The sequence below is a fragment of the Pipistrellus hanaki genome, assembly GCF_964339955.1.
Source record: "Pipistrellus hanaki genome assembly, chromosome: 1".
Classification (NCBI taxonomy): Eukaryota; Metazoa; Chordata; class Mammalia; order Chiroptera; family Vespertilionidae; genus Pipistrellus; species Pipistrellus hanaki.
In genome coordinates, this window is record NC_140503.1 from 40858720 (window position 1) to 40881228 (window position 22509).

At 48.3% G+C, this 22509-nt stretch overlaps 1 protein-coding gene across 2 annotated transcripts in view; it reads right to left on the reverse strand.

Moving 5' to 3' along the window:
• Positions 1–287: 287 nt before the first annotated feature.
• The window catches only part of MAP2K5 (mitogen-activated protein kinase kinase 5), a 238149-nt gene continuing 215927 nt past the window's right edge, over positions 288–22509 (reverse strand). For both annotated transcript variants that reach the window (XM_084887497.1, XM_084887496.1), the window contains one exon: positions 288–755. In XM_084887497.1, coding sequence (XP_084743623.1) covers positions 651–755 — 105 coding nt within the window. In that variant the 3' untranslated portion in view covers positions 288–650. The remainder of the gene's footprint in view (positions 756–22509) is intronic.

The window sequence follows — 22509 nt, forward strand, 5'->3', positions numbered from 1 at the left end:
CTGCCGGGACAGCCCAGCCTCCGCATGTGGGACAAACAGCAGTCCACAGGAGCTAGGATCCTGTCTTCACTGCTGCCTCAGCTACCCCTTGCCAAGGGACTTGGTCCCAGGACCTCCGTGTCTCAGTTTTAGGTCTGTGGGCTGGGCTGTGGGCCTCTTTCCAGAATGTCAGGAAGCATGGGGTGTGTACAGGTGCCTGGACCAGGCAGCTCCGGGCCCAGGAGACTGCTGGGGCCACATGCCCTGCCTCCACCTTGGGTGGGTAACAGACAACCTAGTGACATCCCTCACGGGGCGGCAGGAACACTTTTATTCCCATCAGTGATGCTGATGGCGCTTGTCACTTTACAAAGAAGAATGTTAGGGAAAAGGAAGAGGGGCGGGCGCAGGAGCCTCCATGGGCAATGCTCCCGCTCTCTCCCCTTCCCTCTGTCAGGGCCTCCGGGCCGGAGGGCGAGGGCTTCATCCTGGCCAGGCGGCCGGATCTGGCACGATGGCTCCCAGGCAGAGCTTCGTGGGCGGAGCGGAGGTGAGGGCGGGCAGCTCAGGCCCAGCAAAGCTCTTGGGCCGCACAGGGCGGACAGGGTGCGGTGTGACAGGCGGGGCTCCCCTCGGTGACCAGGCCTGGGCTTCCGGCGCCCTCCGAGGCCTCAGGGGGGCCCCTGCTGGCTCCGCCGCTCCTCCAGCGCCCGGCACACCCACATGGACACCACCGCCGCGTTGCCGTCGTTGAACTGCACGATGAACGGGTGGCCCTGTGGAGAGGCGGAGAGGCTGAGGCAGGCGGTCCCCGGGCTTGGACTTCACGTGTCAGGGCCTGTTCTCAGCCTGGGTCTAACTTTCCTCCCAATAGCCTGTGAGGTGTGGCGGGCAGCGAGCAACCCATTTCTCAGCTGGAGGACTGAGGCCCAGAGCACTGGAGCCCTCAGACTCCGCCTGGTGCTGGCCACCTGCCCCTGAAGTGCCACCCAGCCTGAAGGCTCCCCCAGGCTGAGGCCTGTCCGGACCCCACACTGCCCCTTCCCGGGCCCAGCGTCACTCCAACAGCTGGCCGGCCCCGGCCTGGCTTCGAGCTGCCAGTGCCCACCCCAGCCACTGCCCGGTGACCACAGAACCACACTGGCCAGAGGCTGCGTGAATCCCTCCAGGTTCCTTCATGGTCGAAACCTCTCTGAAGAGGCCACAATCTACAGCGGGGGCAGGTGTGTCAGAGGGAGGGGCTGTGCTGTGTGCAGAGGTATGGTTCCTGGTGGGAAGCTGGGGCTGGGCTTTGGCGGGCTCTCTCTCAGGCCCTCACCGGCTTCGCCATAGGCAAGCTGGGCTACATTTAGCCAGTGCCCTCCCTGCTGCCCTGAAAAACCAAGGTTAACACTCACAATCTTAGGGCCTCCTGGGAGTCAAGGGTGAAAGGAAATCAGAAAAACCTTCTCTTCCCTCCTCCTCACCTGTGGCTTCTCTGCTAAAGAACACACACCTGGCAGCTCCCGCGCCAAAGCAGCGGCTGGTCCCAGGAAGCCACAGGGGTGAGCGGAGAGAAGGCGCTCCCTGTGCCTTTCACTGCCCAGCTCCTTCCCCCTTCTCACCCCCAGCTCCAGCTGCCTTGCTCCCTCTGCTTTCCGTGCAGGCCCCTTCCTGCCCCTGAGCTGGGCTCTCAGCTCGGCTTTCCCAATCCAGCCAGTCTTGACCTGCAGGCCTGGGGGCTGGCTGGCCGCTGGCCACATGCTTGGAGCTCAGAGCTGCTTCCAAATGAGCCCATGGGGTGGCTGTGAGGGAGGTGGGCCCAGACACCAGGCCAGGGCAGGGGAAGGGATGGCTTGGTCAGATCTGAGATGTCTGGGGACAGGAAGGAAGCAAGCACAGGCTTTTTCACCTTGGGCCGACCCTGTGTCCCTTTACCCAGCTTTCCCACGTCAGGCAAGAAAAACCACCCCCCGAGAACCCTGCACTGCTTCATCTAGCTCAGAGGCCGCGGACCCTGTCAGAGGTGCCGGGGGAGGAAATCAGCTTAGAGGGTGCTGGGGGCTCACCGAGGGAAATCGGCCTGGAGCCCAGTGGGGTGTCTCCTGCGACCTGCCCACGGCACTCTGTGTGGGACCCCAAGATACTTGCAGGACCACAAGGGAGCAGGTGCCGGTTCTGACTGCTGCTGGGAAGGGGAGGTGGGACCAGGGGGGTGGGTGTCCTCGGGCAGTGGGTGGGGGAGCTGAGGCACGAGAGCCCCTATCTTGGCTCCCACATGTCCTCCCTGCATATGCGCCTGGCCTACACCTGCCCCTTAAGTGGCTGCTTTGAAAGGGAATTCTTCCCGCACTCACTCCTTCTCAGGAGGCTCAGAGAGGCGACCTGTGCCCTTGTGAAGAACAAAGGGAGAAGCTGTGCTCCAGAGCCCACGGCCCCTCCCGCCGAGCCCGGGTACCAGTGTCACTTTCCCAGAATGCCCGGTGACTTTGGGGCCCATATGCTCCATCTCTGTTATCATCTGCTCGGGAACAAGCAGAGCGGAACTGCAGGAGGGAGAGGGGAGCGTTCCTCCGGCTGGGAGGGCTGATGGCCGCTCTGCAGGGAAGCATTCTGCCCAAGTGCCCTGGGAGGGGAGGCGGGAGAGAGTGGGCATCCAGGGCGCTGGTGGAGACTCTCCCCTCCCTGCCCTCCTTGGCTGGGAGGCCTCCATCCCCTGCGCACCCCTCGGGCTTTACCTCACCCTTCAAGGGAGTGACCTGGACAAGCGGTTGTGTCCTCAGCTACTGCTGACTGGTTTGGGAGGGATGAGAGGGAACCACAGAGGGAGACAGAGACACATACAGACATGGGGGGGGGGGGGGGCTGCAGCCGCTCCAGGCACCCAGAGAATTTGGGAGCTGCTGGCAGCGAGGATCACCACGTGATGGAACATACGAGAAGCTGGTGTGCTGGGAGCAGGGGCAGAGACAGCTGCTTGAGGGAAGCCGAGCAGGGCAGAAGGTGTTGGAGACCCCGGGGTGGGATACCGGCCTGCCAGCATCTCAGCCTGAAGGGACCATGAGCACCTCACAGTCTGGGGGCAGGTACCAAGTCACATGGGTGGGCACTTTACAGGTAAGGAAATGACTGGCCTGTCCGGGTTCCTGGGGCTGAACCAGAAGTCTCTAACCCAAACCCACGGCCAGGGCCCTCCCGGAGCCGACCTGGGGGCAGAGGTGGGGGGATTGGCATCGATTGCAGTTTCTCCTGACCTATTTCCACCAGGTGGGACCAAGGCTGCAGGCCTGGGGCCCGATCCTTCCCATCAGCGCATCCCGTGGACACACTGGGAGAGTGCTCTGCTGCAGTGGTGGGTCACTCTGACAAAACTCTCCCTCCTCCCATCAGCCCCGTGTGAGGAGCAGGGAAAGCACACCACCACCCACTGCACAGAAGAGGAGACCGAGTGGGAGCTGAAGGGCCTGGGTAAGCGCTGGGCTGAACAGAGTTCCGGTTTCTACTCTGGGGCATCCTCAAGGCTGGGCTGCATCCCCGTGACCTGCCAGGTGTGCTCCCTCTTCCTGACACGCCTCTAGCTCCTACATGTGATGCAAGGATTCCTCATGGATTGAAGGGAAACAAAACCTGGTGGACAATTCTGTGGAAAGCAGGCCACCTGGAGGTGCCTGAGTTCCCAGGTGGCTCCAGGCCCGAGCAGAGGCCGGCCAGCCGGCTGTGTTAGGGGGTCTCTCAAGGCCAGGTGCCTGGAAGTGGATGGAAGTGGCATGAGGAAACCTGTACTGAGAGCAGCACCATGGACAGAGTGCTGCGGCCAGGGGTTTGCCAAGGGCTTTGTCTTGATTTTCCCACCGAACCACACATTCTGGGGGTGCACACAGCCCTGCATCTCGGTTGGCGACGTGAGGAAACATACATCACAGGGGCCCATCCGAGGTCACTGAAGCAAACGGCTGGGTGGACTCACACTGTGTCTCCTGACTCCAAAAGCCATGGACTGGACCACATGCTCACCTGCACCTGCAGCCAGACAGGGGCCTCACAGGCCCTCCCAGGTGTCCCGAGGCCCCGTGGCACTTGTGGGGATCATGCTTCCTCCCAGGCAGAGGAGCTGAGGTGCGGACAAGCTCTCTCAGCCCCATCATGCTGCAAGCAACAGTGGGAGCATGGCATGGCCACCTCCCTGGAGCCAGCATGCCCATATGCTGCTTGCCAAGAGCACGCCCCACCCCAGGTGACCGCCTGGACACCCAGGCCTCTGTCCTCCACACGGAGAGCGCCCTGCGGAGGCTGGCAGGGCGCGCACAGGCCAGCGCTGCTGAATGATCTCACTGCCCTCATCTCCAGGCAGTGGGCGCCACTCTCATTTCCTTGATTCTCTCAGGGCCAATTGCAACAGTTAAGTCGGCGCGGGTTGAATTATTATGGTCCACAGACTGCGCCACAGAAGATGGAGACATAATGAAGGGAAAAGGATGGGATTGTAAGGGCAGGATGGATCCAAAAGTGGGACACCAAAGACAGCTGGTGTCACCTGGTGCTGATGCCTCCACCAATGGGGCTGAGGAGCAAATTGTGCTGACGCAAAGGAGGGTGCTGGCCAACACCCAGCAACTCAGGAATCGGAGCTGCAGTTTTCAGTATTCCACCAGCGTCTGCCTCTCTTCTTTTGTCATAATGTCCCTAATTTTTACCCACTCGTTTCATCGTGCTGACTGACAGCAGGGCACTCCCGAGCCCCTCCCACATGGCCGCTCTACCTGTCCACTGAAGGAGGCAGGGATGGGAGGGTGGATGTGCCCATGTGCAGGCAGGAATGGGGCTCCAAGCCTGAGGTGGTGGGTGAGTGCTGCCCGAGGCTCAGGTGTCTGGACTCCTGGTCCAGTGCTCACTCACTGACACCTCACTCTGCTCTCAGTTGGTTTCTGAGTTTCATCCCAAATAGGCATTTACCTATTTGGGGTCTCCACACTTTTCTTCTCTCATATAACTTCCTAAAGAATACTATGCGTTTGAGTCAATGACAAACTGGCCAGTGTGGCTGCAAGGCCCTCAGTTAGTGGTCCGATGGCACGACGAGTTATCCGTATATTCTGTATCACGAGCTCCTCTGTGCGCCTCTGGCTGCCCTACATCGGCACCTGACCTTGAGCCCTCAGCTTATGGGCAAAATAAACTGAGGTGCCATGAAACATGTCGCGGGGTGAGGTTCCAGAGGTGGAAAGTGGCAAAGTCAGGGTCTGCATCCAGGACGTCAGCTACTGTGCCCTCTCAGGTCAGGACAGTGAGAGTTAAAGTTCTACTTAAAAAAAATCACACAGTATCTTATACATTATATGCGCTCACTAAGTACTGTTAAACTAATAAACTGGAGTTAGGGTGGCAAAAAGTCATATCTTGGCCCTCCCAGCTCAAATTCATATGGGTCAGTCACTTCTAATCAAAGAACTAACTCAATACTCAGCAACTCTATGAAGTATTAAAATTATCCCCATTTTACAGATGCAGAAAGTACAGCACAGAAGGATTATGGAACTTGGCCAGGGCCACAGAGGTTGGCTGTGCCCAAGCCCTCGGTCACTATCTGTCCTTTCTGCTCAGTGCCGGGGCCAGAGGAGGTGGCCCACCCTGCACAGCCCACCTCGGTGTACAAGCTGGCGGTCTGCCTCAGAACCCAAGCCCCTGGTTCTCCATTCTGTCTTTAGATCTGGATTCCATAGAAGCATGAAAACAGAGGCCCAGGGTTTGAAAGACATTTTCCAGTTACAGAGACCAGACCCCTGGAGGGAGGAGCAGAAAGAACAATTAAGCAAGATGCCCAGCAGATTACACTTTAACCGAAGATCTACCTCTATGGAGCCTTTCTTCCTGCCGCCTCCCAACAGACGCACCCCTCCTAGAGAAACTGGGCAAATGCGCACCGACCTCCCTAGAGTAGAGCATGCACCGACTCTGCTGCATGTCATCATCGTTCGAGCCCATCTCATCCTAACCTGCACTGGGAGGCCCTGGAGGGAAATCGCATAGCCACCACCCAGAAGAGTTGGACTGACTGGTAAGTGACAGCACTTCCCCAGCAGCCTGATGCTGGGCTGAGAAGCATTGCGGGTGGGGCGGGCAGGCCTAGGGAGAAAGTGCTACAAGCGGAGGCTGCTCTAGACTCTGGGGTCCTCTCTGGACCACAGGCCTCCGCTTCTTCAGGGTGAGCCCCAGGCCACCAGGCACCTGCTCTCCAACCGAGGCCTCGGCATGGGAGAAGGCCAAGCACACACCAGCCTGTTTGAAGAAGTCAGACCTGGCCCAGGTGCACCTCAGCCAAATCCAAAACAAGTAAGGAGTCCCACAAGTTGCTATGGTGAACGGGGAGGGGCGGTGCCTGTAAGAGGTGAGCTGAGAACCTGGAGGGGCCATGTCCACGTGTTGCCATCACTCCACGTTTCCTAGCTGGCCCTGCGAGCCTTGTTTGAAAGCTCTCTGCACGTCCCGTTAGGACCCCAGCCCTAGGGACAAGGGTAACACTCAGTCCCTTCTCAGCATTAAGAGGCAGGATTCTAGACGGGACCTCGGAGCCCGTGGAGTCAGAGGTTCTGAGCTTCTCTGAATGTTTGATTCAAATTGTTAAGAAACATTTTTAACTGTATTTGTGCAAATCTAATTAAAAAAATAACGTACACACTCATCTATGTTTGACTCAGAATGTTGAAATCTCATGGATGACTTTATAAGAAATATTCCGGATACTCATACATTCATGCAAAACCCCCACTTTTTCTCTGGTATATTAATCCCGAGGCTCTGCATTACTGTATTTTCCGGCGTATAAGATGACCCCTAATTTTTACAGTTAAAACATAGGTTTAGGCCTATATTCGCTGTATAAGACTACCCCCCACTTCAAAGAAAAGACTTATTTTGCCGTCAAGATCTGCAGGTAATTTTTGTGCAGTTTTGGTCTTTTGCCCCCGATTTTCGGTTGACTTTTTTTCATTTCAAAAGTCGTCTTATATACCAGAACCGGTAATTTTACGTAATATAAATCCTTCATGGTAAAGGTTCACAGCTACCTATCTAATGCCCATTTTCCCGGGAGGTGACTTCAGATTAGAGAAGTTAAATGACTTAGGGAAAGAGGCACAGATGTCCAATGTCTGCTAAACGGCTGACAAGTGGCGGGGCAGCGGGCAGCCTTTACAATGTGCGTTACATGAGCAGACAAGCCATCCTCCCAGGGGCAGCCCTCCCTTCCAGGCTGGCCACCTGGGGGGTCAGGGAAGGAGGTGGCGGGGATTGAGGCTGGAGAGAAGTCCCCATGAGTGACTCAGCAGGGGAAGGTCAGGCATCTCAAGGAAAGTCCTCTCTGCCCTCTGGGGGGTGGTGCCAGGGCAGCAAACCTGCTCGCCACCCCCGGGGTTGGGAGGCCTGGGAAGAGCCACACTGCCTCACCTATAGAAGACTCACTGCAGGGCGAGCCTCCTTCCCTGGGCTTCATCGTTGTGCATGGAAGGACCTCTGTTACCGCACTCCGGGGCCCTGCGCCCAGGGAGAGGATGGAAGGACTGAACAGGCCGAAGGGGTGGGGTGGGGTGCAGGGTTCTGGCCTGCCCTCTAGGGAGGCTCTGACCCCACGGGGCCTGCAGTGGTCACCTCAGACAGGGACTCAGTGGTAAATGCCCAGTAAGATCATTCGGGCCACACAGGTGAGCACATCGTTCAATCCAGATCTTTATAGAAGCGAAGCTGATACTCCCATTCTGTCATTTTCTGAGCCCTGTATCTCAGCAGGTTTTGAACGCGGAGAGGCCTCCTTGCCCCACCAAATACCACTGTTCTCTCTTCTCCTCGGGTGGGTCATGGGGACGACTGAGGCGCCACAGACACGCTGGGCAGTGAGAGGGTGGTTGTTATTTCTCCACCTGGAACAGATTCGGGATGGGGAAGGAGGTGTGGGCTGGAGTCTTGTCTCCCTAGCCTGGCTGAACTGGGCAAGGCATGTGTTCTGAGACTGCTTTCTGAGCTTCTGATTTCTAAAGCTCTTCCGTGGTCGGAATTGAGTGTGTGTGTGTGTGTCTCCCTTCCAGCCCTTCATTTTCTCTTAAGACCTCAGAAATGTTTTGCAGCTGTGACATGCCATTTCCATCAACCTTCTTGAGTTTATTCTTCACAAGTGCTACAGAAATAGATGTTTCTCCCCAAATATTCAATTATTAGCAGCAAACTGCTTACCTCTAGCCATGCCAGACTGCACAGAGCCATCTAACAGGGTCAGGGAGCTCTCTACCTTTCATCTGAGCAGATCTATGTGTTTCTACACAGAGTAATTGGTCAGAAAACGGTCCATCGAGAGAACACGATGTTTCCTGAGGTCTCTGTGAGTCATTCCAGGGCCAGTGCAGCCACAGGACCAGAGCGGTGTGGTGTGGGGAGGGGGCATGGATGACTCCAGTGGGCATGGTGAGGGGGCAGACATGCAGGTGCCAGCATTTTTGAGCTGATGTCAGAGGGAGGTGAGCTATGTGAGTGGCAGGGTGGTGCCTCTGGGCCATTTAAGGGGAGCTATGGGGGCTGCCCTGTCAGGGGACTTATCTAGGACTGGGGAGACAATGGGGAGGCTGCCATCTACCCCAGGCATCTCGAGTTGAGCAGATGTCCAGAGGAGTCAGGATCAGAGGCGCCAAAGGGAGAGAGGGGGCCCTGTTCCCACAGAGCTGAGGACTCCCCGAGAGGCTGGGTCTACAGCTGCCCAAGCAGTGATTCTGCGGCCAGTTACAGGTGCCCAGATGCTTAAGGTTTGTCTCTGGGGTGATGACAGCGTGGCTACAGATGCAACACTCAGAAGGATGGATTCTCTCCTGCCCTCTTGAGATTTGATGTTTGAGCTCTGAGACCTTGGCTGTGTGCATGTGTATATGCTCACGTGTGTGTGTATAAGTGGTCATGTGAGTATACAGAAAGGTGGGAAAGAGACAATGAGATCCAGAAAAATTTCTGGCACACAGTGGAAGCTCAGTAAGTTTGTTGAAAAAAAGAAAAAAAGAAAAAAAAAAAAGAAAAGAAAAGAATGGAATGGTTTTGACAAAGAGTGAATGAAGAGATAATGAGAGAAGACAGCCTAATAGTTTTCCCTTTACAAGCCCTCACCATGAGAGATAAAATGGAAGATTTTTTAAAAAGAAAAGAAGTCTGCAAGTGCTAAAAATAAGGAGGGGACTGAAAGCCAGAGTTATAAATGTGTGAGTGCAGGTCTTGTGGCTCTAAGCCTAAGGGGAATTATTGGTTCCAGGAACATAGGATCCGGACGGTATGAAGAACAGAACAAGGTCCCCCTGGGGAGATGACCCGGAGACCCTGACAAAGCCGGGACTACAAAGGGGTGAGCTAGGAAAAGTCTGCCCATCAGCAAAGGGGATGATAAGGTGGCTCTGAGGGGAGTCGCCCAAGAAATACAAAAACGAGGCTGAGCCCTGTGCACTTCTATGGTCTAAGATTCCCACTCAGGCTGACAAACTAATATAACACTGATATCGATCTAGTGATACTCTGAAGTGTCTCTCAACACAAAAAACCATTCTGGGGCCATACTTCTGAAATTCAAAAATTTCCACAGTAATAAGCCCCACTCAGTATGAGCTTTCAGTGAAAATTCCAAAACACGTGAAGGAAAAATCCACAATGGACAAGGGTCAGCAGGCACAACACACAAGAAGGTTCGAATTCTCAGAATGAGATAACAGAAAAACAATAGAAAAGAAAACGCACATTTGAAAAGATTTAAGACATAAAAGGAGAAATTGAAACACTAAGAACAAGATATTTAGAAAAAGAGAACAGAGATTTGAAAATAATCAAGTGCAACATAGAAGCAAAACAAATAGTCACCATAAAAAAACCCCAAAACTCTTTGTGGCTGAGCCAGACATCAGATTAAATAGAGTTAAGGAGAGAGTTAGTAAACTAGAAGAAAAGTCTGAGAAAATTACCCAAACCACAGAAGAGAGAGAAAGAAAGAAAGAGAGAGAGAGAGAAATATCTACGTGAGAGACACATTGATTGGCTGATTGGCTGCCACCTGCACGCACCCCTACTGGGGATGGGGAACCTGCAACTGAGGTACATGCCCTTAACTTGGTCTCCCATCCAAGTACTAACCAGGCCCGACCCTGCTTAGCTTCCGAGATCAGACGAGATCAGGGGCGTTCAGGGTGGTATGGCCGTAGACCATGCCCTTGACTTGGAATTGAACCCATGACCCTTCAGTCTTTGGGCCAACACTCTAACCACTAAGCAAAACTGCCCAGGGCTGAATCCTGATTTTAACAAGGAACACTGTCATCTAGCTCACGTGGTATTTTTGGCCAAGGTTATGTGAGCACATATGCTGTGTGCCAATACCCGGAAAAGAAGGAGCAAGCTTTGCCACTTCCCTTTCTCATTTCTGCTAGCTAGAGCTCAAATGCCTAATAGATTAGGCCACACCACCCAGCCTGGGAGATGTAGCAGCTCTACCTAATACATAGAAACAAACATGAGGAGGTGGCTAAAACGAGGAGACAAAGAAATATGGCCCAAATGAAACAACAGAACAAAGTTTCAGAAAAAGAACTAAACAAAATGGAGATTTTTTTCCTATTTACTAGATGTAGAGTTCAAAACACTGGTTATAAGTATGCTCAAGAAACTGAGTGAGGGCCTCAATAGCATAAGGACAGTTAGAAATGAAGGCAACACTATCTGACGAAATCGGGTGCGTTCAGGGTGGTATGGCCGTAGACAAGGCTACACTATCTGAAATAAATAATAATTTACAGGGAATCAACAGTAGAAGCACCAAAATGCCAAGATACATTTAAAACAAAGGAACACAGGGATGATGAAAACAGAGGTATAGTAAAACACAGAGCAGATAAATTCAGCCAGAAAAAGATAGCATAGGTATATCAGACAAAAATAAAATTTAAAGCACAATACGTTAGAAATAAAGAGATTCATCACATAAAGATAATGGAAACACTTTGAAATAAAGATATAGTATTTTGACATAGGTACCTAACATCACCACTTTAAAGCAAACATTGACATTTCAACACAGCTCCCTTAGTAATTAATAAAGCAGATAGAAAATAGGAAGGGCATAAAATTTTTGACTAACACAACAAGTTTGGTCTACAGCAGTGTTCCCCAAACTTTTGACATATGTGTACCACTTCTATAATTTTCGCTGAGTAGGTAGCCCTCGTACTCATGAGAATGTAGAATTAGGCGCAGCTAAGCATGGTGCAGTGCATATCCCCACCAAACTCTGGTGCAACATGTACCCCCACCAAACTCTTCCCGTACCCCTGGGAAGCGTACCACACTTTGGAAAACACTAGTGTACAGGACGTAAATAGGACACTGCATTCAACAATTAGAGAATACACATTCCTTTCAAGTGAGAAAAAAAGTTGACCCTGCAGTAAGGGAATCTCAACATATCATGAAGATCTGATACTATACGGACCATGTTCTCTGACCACGGTGCATGAAAAGCAATCACAGGATAACAAAAACCTCTGGGTATCTGCAAATAGGATAATACTTCTAAATAATTCATGGGTCAAAAAGAAATCCTCACTGAAATTGAAAATTACTTAGAACTGACTGACAATAAGGAGACTATATATACATATTTGTGTGATGCAGCTAAAGAAATACTTAAGAGGCAATTTATAGCTTTATGCAATTAGGGAAAAAGATTGAAAATTTATGAGCTTAAGAATCCAATTCATAAATTATAAATAGAACAAAAAGTAAGCCCAAAGAAAACATAAGAGAGCAAATAATAAAAAACACAAAGAAATGAAACAGAATGATATCAAAGAGATGATCAATTCAATAAAATGCCGGTTCTTTAAAGAGAAGTAAAGTAGATTAATCTCTGACAAAATTGAAAATGCAGAGTGATAGGTCAATAGTAGAGAGACAGAGATAGATGGATAGACAGATAGATGGATAGATAGATGGATGGATGGACGGATGGATGGATGGATGGATGGTGGGGGCAGTGGGAAGGGTGATAATGGTGGTGACTGGAGGTGCCAATGAACATTGACAATATCACCCCTGGCAGGTGAATCACAGGTTTTGAGTCCTGGTATCACACTTTAAACTTTTCAAAGCACTTCATATCCACTGCCTCATCATACCTCAATCAAGAAGCATCCAATTAAATAAAGGCTGCTACCTCTTGAAATCTTCCTTAGTAACAGTTTTTTTTTTTTTAGTTTCTTAATAAGGAGAAAAAAACCATTCATACAAAGACTGAGGCTAAGGTGAAGATTTTTGTTGCAATTAAACCAACAATAACAACAACAACAAAAAACAGATGAACAATTGCTAAAGATACTAGACATAAAAATTTTGGGCAATTAGCTTTAACTGAAATGTCATTTAAAAAACAACAACCCTATTTTGAGCTATGATGTCCCAGTCATGAGCCTCATTCAATTTAATGGAATGGGCTACTGTTGGGTGAGTGTGAGGGTATCCAAGGGTGCTGGCTGGTGAAGCCCTTTTGGAAAAATTAAAAGAAGAGCGTAATCAAGGCCAAAGCTATCACACCTGGTCTATAAAATACAGGACTGAAAATTCCCAGTTATTCCAGAGTTAGTGCTGTCAGCAACCAACATTTTCTACTTGAAACTATTCAACTCCTTTTCCCCTGAGCTTTTAAAGGAAATCTACAAAAAGGAAGCAAACCATTGGAAAATTCTGATCATTTTGTGTCCCAACAGCAAATAAAAATCATCAATAGAACCCACTTTTAGCCTTGAGCTATATTTTCTAAAACAAAGAACCTGTGGTACTTAACTATTCTGTTATTGATTTACTGCGGTTTGCAAGGTAATGTTGAAGAAAATTAAACAGACGGAAGCCTGAAATGCGTTTTCTGTGGTGGCGAATGGCGTGCCCAGTGTTCTGTGAGGCAGTGTTGTTGGTCAGGTGCGCAATGAATGACTAAGGGTGCTTACTTCGTCGGGTTATAAATAAGCTGGCTGCCTTAAGAAACCAAAGTCTGTTCTCATCGTCAAGAAGGACAATTATTCAGTTACAAGCTTGTTTCTTCCGGTAGTTTTGCTCCAGTTTACAGGGAGTCTTTAATTCCATAAAATTCAGTATGGATGTACTGAGAGGCCTGACTCTGTGGCTGATTTCAGAGCCTAAAAACTTCCCTTGGTACCTTCCTGGCTTATTTGGTCCTCTCAGAAAACAACAAAACTTTAACAATTCAGCCTACACTAACTACCAGTTCATGAGCAAAGGATCATATTGTTTCAAACTTGGGCATTTATATGTAACATTATCAAGCAGTATATTTAATGAAACAGCCTCGTTTCAAAACTAGAGGCACTTGACATATTTTATAGGTCTCCATAATTTGATACCCTGAGCTAAGACTGAAAGTCTGAAAGTTAAACTATTGTAAAACTGGAACACTTTACTTTCAGCTAATACCTCAGGCTTTAATTCAAGCCAATTTTCTGTTATTTTAGACTTAAAGCTTCATATCTGGTTTCCCAATATCTTATATAATAAAAGCCTAATATGCTAAGTGTCCAGTCACCTGGTCATCTGTTCAACCAATCATAGAGTAATATGATATGCTAATGATATGCTAAGGCCGCTCAACCGCTCACTATGTGTGCACTGATCACCAGCGGGCAGAGTTGACCAATCAACCAGTCACTATGACGTGCATTGACCACCAGGAGGTGGACACTCCGACCGGTAGGTTAGCTTGCTGCTGGGGTCCAGCCAATCAGGAGTGAGCAAGATGGGCCAGACATGCCCTGGAGCTCTCCCGCAATCCCTTCCTAGTTGGCCAACCTCCCGTGTCCTCCCCAGCCCCAATCATGCACTGGCGGTGTCCCTTGGCCTGGCCTGCACCCTCTCACAATCTGGGCTGAGGGACCCTTCCCCCAGTGCATGAATTTCGTGCACTAGGCTTCTAGTAAAATACAAAAGAAAGAGTCAAATGGAAGAGAAGGAAGGAAGGGCTGTTGGAGAAATAAGGACAGGTTGGAGAAGAGACACCTATTAGCAACACCACCCAACAAAAACAACCAGCTTTGATTTTAAAAAGAAGGGGTTTCAGTTATCTGAACACTTCCTTCTGTGCAGCCACTCATTCACCGATGATGCCGAATAAAAGATGTGCTGCCCGGTGAGTTTTAGCATGTCCGTATTAAACACGGAAAGACTCTCCCCCACCTGCTTCTCTGCAGAGTGATGTCACTGGGCAGACAAGCCTTTAGATCTTCTGACTCCAGGAAAGACATATGGGGCCCAAGTTTATCTTGGCTTCCTTTGCAGAGAGTTTGATTACTTCTAAGATTTATGGTCTTAGAGGAGAGAAAAAAGAAATATTTCACAGACCAGATTTATAACCTCATCTTTTTTTTTTTTTCTTCTTCCTAATAACATTAGGGATGACATCCTATGACAGAATCTTGGCGTGACTGCAGGGCAACTTGGAAACTCAGTGGGAAGTTTTATATTTCGGGGTTTGGAGCATGTTGTACTTGCAAAGGTCAGGCAGGAAAGGACCAGGGAATGAGCCGGGGAGATGGTCAGAGAGTGTCAGCAGGTTTAATTTTCTGTGTCAATTCTGAAAATTAGATAAACAATGACAAACCAGGCTTTTTAAATGAACTTGTCACTTCTAGTTTTCTTGACACAGGGTAACATTTTTCAAGTCCTGGCAGTCCTAAAGACAGATTTAACCCCTGAGAGGTTTACCTAAGTGTTCTCAACAACCCACATCTGAAAAGAAAAGATTTAGTCCAACACTATAACCTTAAAATAAAAATTAATTATTCTTGAAACTTAAATGCTTTTCTCCTAGCAATTAAGGGAACTTTGCTTAGAGCCAAAAGGTCCACCCTTTTGCAGGACAGCCTAAGCAACTTCCGATTTTTTTCTTTCCATCGTTTTCTTGGCTCCTCAGACCAATGTAACCCTTCAGCATGGTCCTCTGATCTTTCAGTCATTGTTCTGACCAATGCTGCCCACCTCAAGCAGGTACTGGTTCTCCTGGCACCAGCCTGGGTGAGCAGATGGCTTCTGCCCTGCTCCACTGCTCTGTGGTAATGATGCCGGCTATAGCTGCCTTGACATACATATATATATACAGACACATATATATATATCTATATATATATATATCTATATCTCAACATATATCTCTCTATCTCTATCTCTATCTATATCTCCCTCTCCCTTCTTCTCTGAAATCAACATATATATATATATATATATATATATATATATATATAGAGAGAGAGAGAGAGAGAGAGAGAGAGAGAGATAGAGAGGGATGGAAACATCAAGAATGAGAGAGAATTATTGATTGGCTGCTTTCTGCATGCCCCCCACTGGGGATTGAGTCCACATCTGAGCATGTGCCCTGACTGGAATCGAACTGTGACCTCCCGGTTGATAGGATGACTCTCAACTGAGCCACACCAGTCCGGCTGCCCTGACTTTTATATGATTGGGCTATTGTAAGTCTACATTTAATCCAAGACATGCTTCCTGGTGGTGAGGGGAACAGATCAACCAAGTGTTGCTATAAGGATATTTATCCAAATATAACCCAGCTTGAACATGTTGATCTGGAGAGACAAATACATATATTTACAGATAGCAGCACCTGAGTAGGGTTTTTGATTCTACAAAGTGCTTTCCAGGTCACGATCTAATTCAAGTGTCATAACCACCCCAAGAAGTAGCTGTATAGCACCACTATTATTACCTCCTATTTGTGGATTTGAAAACTAGGTTCAGAGATCTGGCTAAGGTAGACTTGAAATTTAAACTGGACATAAACTCCAAAGCCTGTGTCTTTTGTTATAATATGGTAATAATAGCAATATAATCCCTGACAGTGTGAGCACCTACCCCGAGCCTGGTACTAATTAGGTGTTTTAGTTTACATTATTTCATACTATCCGGCCCTGTCAGAAATAGACATTACCCTGATTTATCAACAAGGACACTGAGCTCCGAGTCTGTTAGGAAGGGACTGCAGGCTGAGGTCTCAGCACTGGCCTGAGCCCAGCGTTTGGAACTCACGTTGTCACTTTCCCACCTGACAAAGCACAGGGGACGGTCTGCCCTGGATTAAGGTATGGAACAGGCGAATAAAGCCCTCCGATCCCAGTCTTTGCCTCATCCCTAAATTCCGAGGCCCTTTTCCTTTTCAGGGCAGAAGAGTCTCCTTTTCCATAGTTTCCCACCCTTCAAATCAGCTCTGCTGTGAGCAAACTGTGGAGAAAACCATCGGTGATGCTGAGAGCACGGGGCTATGCGCGTTTGAGGGGATGCTCGCCCAGCAAGCCGCATTTCACGTCTCAGGTGGCCTCCCGGGAGCCTGTGGGCTTCATTCTCCAGGTGCAGCTTCCCCCTAGTCCTGGGCACTCTGCCTTCTGTAAGACAGGAGGGCAGCACTGCCTCCCTGGAAGGCTGTGAGCGAGTCCCAGCACAGAGGCGATCACTGAAACCATCCTGGAGCCATGACCACCGAAGGCCTAAGCTTGCAGCACTTACACTCCTGTTCTGAGGGCGTGCTTACAATGCCTCACAAATGTTCACTGCGAGTGTGGAAGACAGGGGCCAGCCCTCTGACAGCTGCACACCGAGGGGCTGGGCGGGCAGTAGAGAGCTAGGGGCCCTGCTGCCAGGTATTAATTTCAGACCCTCACCACTCATTGAGCAGCCCTTCCCCTGAGCCTCAGGTCTAAAGACCCACCTCACTCCCCCACTTAAAACAAGAGTGAGCAGCCTTCCCTGGGTTCAGAATTCCATGTAACTAACACACAAAATAGAAAACAGACATCCCAACTGTTGCGCCCATGCACTGACTATAGGCTAGACAGCAGTGCCCTCAGACAGCATTTCAAATACAGTTTATTAGTGTGCGATATGAAAAGGGTATTTTTATTGCATGATATAATGCAATGGGACCTTGGGCGCTCTGTGGAAAGACCTCACACTCAGAAGTGTAATAAACCCGTAGTCCCAAAAACATTATACTGTACATTAACCTATCATTAATGGCACATTAGGGCTAGGGGCATTGCACGCTTGCTGGTCAGGGCTCCATCAGGACAGTGTGGAGAAAACGACACAGCCTTGCCAGGCTTAAAACAAATAGAGAAAATAAATATTCCTGATGTCTACAGGCAGCTTTAAAGGAAGTTCAATCCCAGCTCTCTGCCTTGTAATTTCCAAGCCTGCTTTTTCTTTTCTTTTCTTTCTTTTTTTTTTTAGAGGAAAACACACAACTAAACAAAAGAAGAAAATGGCTCTCTTGCAGTTTACTCCCAGCTATTGGCTATGCAACCTCAATGCTGGCTCGGCAAGGTCATGGGCAGATGGGCACCTTTGGTGGTGTGAAAGCCGCCCAAAGGACACAGCCTAGTGAGGTAGAAGGGGCCTCGGAGATGGTGCATCCACCTCCCTTGATTTCTAGGCTCAAAAAGATGAAGGAAGTGGGACAACCTATCCAACAGAAAAATAAGCAAAGTGTGAAAAAATGACAAATGGCCGATAAACATATGCACGTGTTCAACTTCATACTTAATAAGAGCATGCAAATTAAAACAACTTGAAACCATTTGCCATTGATTAGACTGGCAGAGATTAAAGTCTGATAATTCAATATCAGAAGAGGTGAAGGGAACTGGTTCTTATACCCCGTACACCAAGTATGTCAAACTCAAAGGCTAACACGGGCCAAATAAACGAGGCATGTGGCCTGTGGGCCGTGAGTTTGACATGCTTGCTGTACACAAACAGATACAGATGGAAAGGGTCACTGTCTTAATAGCAAAGGTCTGTCAGTGGCCAAATGGTCTATGACAGGGTCCTAGAACATTTAAATAAATAAATACCATGTAGCCATTAAAAAGTACGAGGTAGACTATTATCTGATATAGAAAGTTCTCAAAGACATACAAGTGAAAAAGCAAGGTACAGAAAATAACGTTAAATTCTAGATGAACACACAAACTGTTATTAACAGTGCTTAACTCTAGAGGGTGGAGGTGGGGCCATGAGGGGTTGGAAGAAGACCAAGTTCTCACTGTATATCCTTCTGTACTACTTGAATGTTTAACATAATTTAAAACCCACCTTGAGAAAATGATGAGGCAGGAGAAGTATTTTGGGGGAACCTCTTATTTTCCGACTACTATGCTAAGTGCCTTGTGTGCACCAAAACGGAAAGAGTATGTTGGACACTGTGAGCTCTTTCCCGTGAAGTAGAACCTGAAGTTTCAAGGGGCAAATAATTTGTTCAAGGTGACCCTCTTACCCATCTCCCTTCAATAATGAAACAGAGAATTTATAAACTAGAGAAATTCTTTCCAAACTGAGACAGCCCAAGGCCACCTTCTTGGGGACAGCTTGCCTAACTGGGCAGTGATGGGGATGGAAGGGGGTCGGGGAGAGAAAGCAGGACAAAAGGCTACTGACTGTGGCCGAGGTCGAAGCAAATTTTGGGAAATATCTCCATACCTCACAAAGGGAGGGGGCCTAGGGACCCCAGGGACACACACAAGTAAATAACACTTGGCAACCAGGGCTCAAGCACATGAAGGGAAATATTTCCCTAATTAAACATAAATCAACTTCAGAGGAGACCCAGGTGCAGCTCGATGGAGAGGAAGACCAGCAGAATCCAAGGTGCGATGGGGATGGAAGCATCCTGGCCTTCCGGCAGCCACACCTAAGGACTCTGTCTGCCAAGTCTCTTGTCCCTGCAGAAAGTTAGCTCTGCTTCCTCATTCCTCCACTCTTCCCAATAAAAGTCTTGCGATATTTGGATAACAGACTTGGCAGTGACATTTTAAAATGCTAGATTTTATTTGTCCTAGGGTCTGCCAGCACACACTGTAATTAAAATGTTGATTAGTAAACAGTTTAAATATATGACAGACAATGCGGTTAAAGCCTACAGTTAGGTCAATATGTGATTTAGATTTGCCATTTAAAAAATCTCATTTAAATTTTGCATACATTAATCACTACCACACTTCAAGGTTCTGATATCCACCTGACTACAATATTAAAATAAAACTTGCTGCCCCAGGGAAATCCTACTTATTCTTAATTGTTTCGAGGCTTTGATGGGCTTTTAATCTAAGATTAATTTATGCAATTTTAAATAACTCTTCTTATGATTAATAAGCTTGAAAATTAAAAGGAGTCTAAAGCAATTATAATGAGCATTTGGTCATAACCTCATTAGAAGGAGTGAGGGATACAGCTCTGGAATTCTTACAAGACTACAATTTAAGGTTACTTTTAGAGAAGTCAAACATAGTTCCTGAAATTGCAAAGGCAGGTTAGCAAAGGTCAGTGTTAAAATGATGGCTAGCTAGATTAGCATACTAATGATTTTCCCTGATAGTGACAGAAAGGACACCGAAAGGAAGATGCATAAAGGGAGACAAATGACATGTTGCCAAGAAGCTACAGGCTCTGAACTCAGTTTCCTGCTCTTCTGGCGAGAGACCTTCATGGAATCTCAGAAAGAGCCAAAGGGTTAGGACATTGCTATTCATAAGTCAGTTCCAGCCAGAGTCTGGTCCACACGGAGCAGGCAGCGATCAGTCCTGCATGTCCCCTCTGCCTGCTATGGTACAGCCCCAGCCCCATCTAGCCACTGCATCATCTCTGATGTCCAAAGCCCTGCTGACCCTGGACCCACTCACCCAGCTAACTTTACCCACTTCATTTCTGGGTCTTCTTTCCTCACTGTCCTGTGTCCTCTGGTCTCAGCCTGTGCTGTTTCTTCTTCCTGGAACAGCTTCTCTCTTGTAACAAACAGTGATGATGGTAATACTAATGATTACCATTTATTGGGCACTTCTTTATGCCAGACACATTATGCTAAGCATAACTCTATCTATCTATCTATCTATCTATCTATCTATCTATCTATCTATCTATCATCCATCCATCCATAAGCCTACCAACCTAATCCTGACCCAAGGATATATTTTAAAATTGATTTTAGAGAGGAGGGGAATGAGAGAGCATGAGAGAAACATTGATGTGAGAGAGAAACACTGGTGTGTATATCAGTTGCTTTCCTACTTGCCCTGACCAGGGATTGACCCTGCAATCTTTTCGGTTCATTATACAATGCTCCAACCAACTTAGCTACCAGGCCGAGGCAGCATAACATTATTAAAAAAAAAAATGTTTTTATTGATTTTAGAGAAAGAGGAAAGGAAAGAGAGAGAGAGAGAGAGAGAGAGAGAGAGAGAGAGAGAGAGAACGAGAGAACATCAATTAGTTGCCTCCTGTCGACCAGAGGACTGAACCCACAATCTGAATATGTGCCCCAACTGGGAACTGAACTGGCTACTTTCCGGTGCATGGGACCATGCTCAACCAACTGAGCCACATTGGCCAGGGCAGCATAACATACTTTTATCTCTTAAATTATCTGCTTTGTGAGACCACATTTTCACAGGCAAGGAACCTGAGCCTGAGAGGGATAGGGACATGTTTGAAGATCAGTAGCCAGTGAAGAAGGGGTGAAGGGATGGGGGAGGCTGGCTCTGCTGAGGCATTGCTTTCTAAATTCCATATTCGGTCAAATCCTAACAATCCTACATGTCCAGCTGGAGCAGCTGTCTCCCTGACCACTGACCCCTGGGCCACCCTCCTTTGGCCTCTCTCACCCTCCCCGGCAGCAGCACCAGCCCATCCTGCCTCCCCTAACTGCCTCCTATGGGTGTGTCTAGTCTGCTCCCTCAGGACCCAGAGAGTTCTTATGTTCCTTTGAACCCATCACAGAACCTCACAGACACAGACAACAATACCTGTCGATTAACTGACTTTCACAATAATTCCCTCCAACAAGATGCTGATTACATGTTACCAATAATAGAGGACAGACACAAAAAGTTAGGGCTTTCTACTGACTGGGGAAGAATAACTCACAGAGGTCCATTCATCCTAAGAAATTCCCTGGACATGAGCTGCAGACACCCAACACACGTAACTTTGTCCTAAGTCACATTCAGCTCCATTGAACATACCAGTATCTGTTTTCTAGGAAGCTACTAGTTAGAACTGTCCAGGAGCATTAGATGAGAAAATTGTGACCCAAGGAAGCTGAATGATTTAGTGCTCCACATGTCTACCACTCTGCAGTTTACAAACACTCTTTCATAACCTCCGTTTTGCTAAAAAAACAAACACAAAATTCAAGGTTGGTATCACTACCCCTATTTTACAGATGGAGCAGCCAAGGCGCAGACAAGCTAAGCAGCTGTTGATCACCCCGTTACTCAGAAGCAGCAGCTGTACTTGAAATCGTGTCTTCTGATACCCGGATCGTCGCCCTCTTCAGTTTACCATGTTCATGTTCCAAGTTCTAGACTCTCCAGACTTCACCTACAGAGGACAGAGTATGTCCTGCCAGTTGTCTGGCACAAGCCTTTCTGCCTCTCCTTTGCCCATCTTTAAATTAGATTATTTATCAATTTCTTTTACTATTGAGTTGTATGAGTTCTCTCTATATTTTGGATATTCACCCCCTATCAGAGATATGGTTTGCAAATGTTTTCCCCCATTCTGTAGGATGTCTTTCACTTAGTCCTTTTTGGTCATCTCCTCAAAAGAGATTATTGAACAGTTAGTGGTGCCTTGTATCATGCCAGCTGCAGGGAATTCAGGGGCTATGTAACAGTTTTACTTCCTCACACACTGTAGGCCGTGAAGGGCAAGGTTAGTGTCTGATCAGATTCCCATCAGCTGTGCAACTCAAGTAGTTGGCCTGGGAACTGTGTGCTAGCTACTGGTTTCCAACGAGATAAGGAGCAATGCCACAATGCACATCAGCATATAACTTCCTTCATTAAGAAAGCTTTGCAAAAAAAAAAAAAAAAGCCTAATTAAACAGAATGCTTTGAGACATGCTTGACTTATATTCTGGCACAAACTCCTTACTGTGTGCAAGAAACAGTTCAGGTACTACCACTAGTCTGTGGTCCATGTTTGGGTACTAAACTATAGCACCTAGCAATATATTCTGCACATAGCATGTTCTCAGTCAAGATTGTGGAGTCTCCCACATTCAGGGAACAGCATGTCTTTAACCATGATGGTAGAACTGGAAAGGAGAAAATCTGTGGCTGGTTCAATGGCAGAACAGACTCCACCACCAGTTTTTGCTGAGAACTGACAAAACCACTACCACCGACAACACAAATTCTCACAGTCCTCCGGCCCCCTCGCCTGGTTGCCAACGAACAGACTAGGTGCAAACTGCTGCTGATTCCTTTCTCTCTTCCTGTGGTTGGTTGGCACTGAGGACCAAAGGAGTGAGTGGAACAGTCACCCCAGAGGGGCATCTTGGCTTCACTAGCACAAACCACTGCAATCCTACATGTTTCTTGGTGGGGTATCTGTGTTTAGTTGTATTTCTGATTACAAGAAACAGGTGGACTTATCTGAAGCTCTCACACCCACAATAACAGTCCCCTGCCCCCTATG